Source organism: Argentina silus, assembly GCF_951799395.1.
Source record: "Argentina silus genome assembly, chromosome: 7".
In the NCBI taxonomy this organism is placed as follows: domain Eukaryota; kingdom Metazoa; phylum Chordata; class Actinopteri; order Argentiniformes; family Argentinidae; genus Argentina; species Argentina silus.
Window position 1 is genome coordinate 20,613,401 of NC_139661.1, and position 1,360 is coordinate 20,614,760.

At 53.7% G+C, this 1,360-nt stretch overlaps 1 protein-coding gene across 1 annotated transcript in view; it reads right to left on the minus strand.

The window, feature by feature from the left end:
- sv2ca (synaptic vesicle glycoprotein 2Ca) overlaps positions 1 to 762 on the minus strand; it is a gene marked incomplete at both ends in the record, with an annotated part of 23,362 nt that extends 22,600 nt beyond the window's left edge. Inside the window, one exon of the mRNA XM_083672739.1 lies at positions 180 to 762. Within this exon, the coding sequence (XP_083528865.1) occupies positions 180 to 762 (583 nt within the window). The remainder of the gene's footprint in view (positions 1 to 179) is intronic.
- Between the last annotated feature and the right edge of the window lie 598 nt (positions 763 to 1,360).

The window sequence follows — 1,360 nt, forward strand, 5'->3', positions numbered from 1 at the left end:
AACCAACAGACTGTAACAATTCACTAACTCTAGGTGGACCATAGATGTTGAATACTTTTAGACAGCTTAGTGCATGGTACAGTATATGTCCTTTTGGCACTCATGTTTTGCATACACACGCACGCAGGCACGCACGCACGCACACACACACACACACACATACACACAATCTCCCTTACCTAGCCATCCAGAGCTGGAGTTCGGCACACACATATCCGTCTCGGCACTGGGAAGCACGAAGCCCACCACGAACACCTCCACCCCGTCCGACATGAGCGCCAGGCCCAGGACGAAGAACAGCTGCCACTGGAACCTCCCGTGGCCACACTCCTGGATGATCAGCTCATACTGCTGGGCCAGCTCCTCCTCGTCCGCCTGCCTCTCCTGCTCCAGATCCTTACGCTCCCTCAGGCTGTCCGACAGCGGCTGCCCCAGAGCCACCTGCCGCCCGTCCCCGGCGGAGGGGATCCCCTGGTACTCCCCCTCGTAGATCTCGTCCTCGTCGTCATGGCCCTCCGTGGCGTCGCTGGAGCCCTCTTCGTTATCGTTGTCCTGCCTGGGGGGGTTACGGTAAAATTCCTCCCCCCCCACGTCGTCATCCTCCTCGTCCTGGAAGCGGCTGTAGTTGCGGGTCGAGGAGTACTCGTCCGAGGCGCGGTCCACGGCCTTGTTGACCTTCTTCGCCGCGTGGCGCTTGGCCTCCTTGGCGATGTCCTTGGCCCCCTTCACTAAGGAAGTCCTGTTATCGTAGTTGTCCTCCATTTTGGGTCTGGTGGAGCAGTTTCAGGGGGATCAGGGGTGGGACACTAGGGGGGGAAGGGAAAAGGGGCGACGGGGGATAGACGTAAGCTGATGTAGGGGGTCTCTGGTGGGTCTGGAGATGCAACAGGGGGGAAATCCCTGCGGTCTTCAGTCACCACTGGAGGTATCCCACTCTGACTGTGGCGAACATTGGTCAGGCTGTAAGAAAGGTAGGACAGAGAGAGAGAGAGAGAGAGAGAGAGAGAGAGAGAGAGGAGAAGAAATATAGGAAGAAAGAAAAAAATAAATGAAAGAAAGAGAGGGAAAAGAAAGAAAGACATAAAGAGAGACATAAGACAGTCAGATATGGATGATAATCCCGATTTTCACAGCAGCATTCATAATCAGTTGAACAGGTGCCTGATGGCGGCACAACTCTCTTAAACATTCGCTCACCGTCCTCCTTCTGCCTTTTAATAATTTCCTTGACTGATAGGAAGAAAATGGCTTTGCTCGTATTATCCCCAGTTTATATACACAAAGTACATCAATTGCCAGGAGAGCTCCCCTGTTCTATATTTCATGAGCTGCCTTCAGTCTCGGGACGGGCATTTAAAAA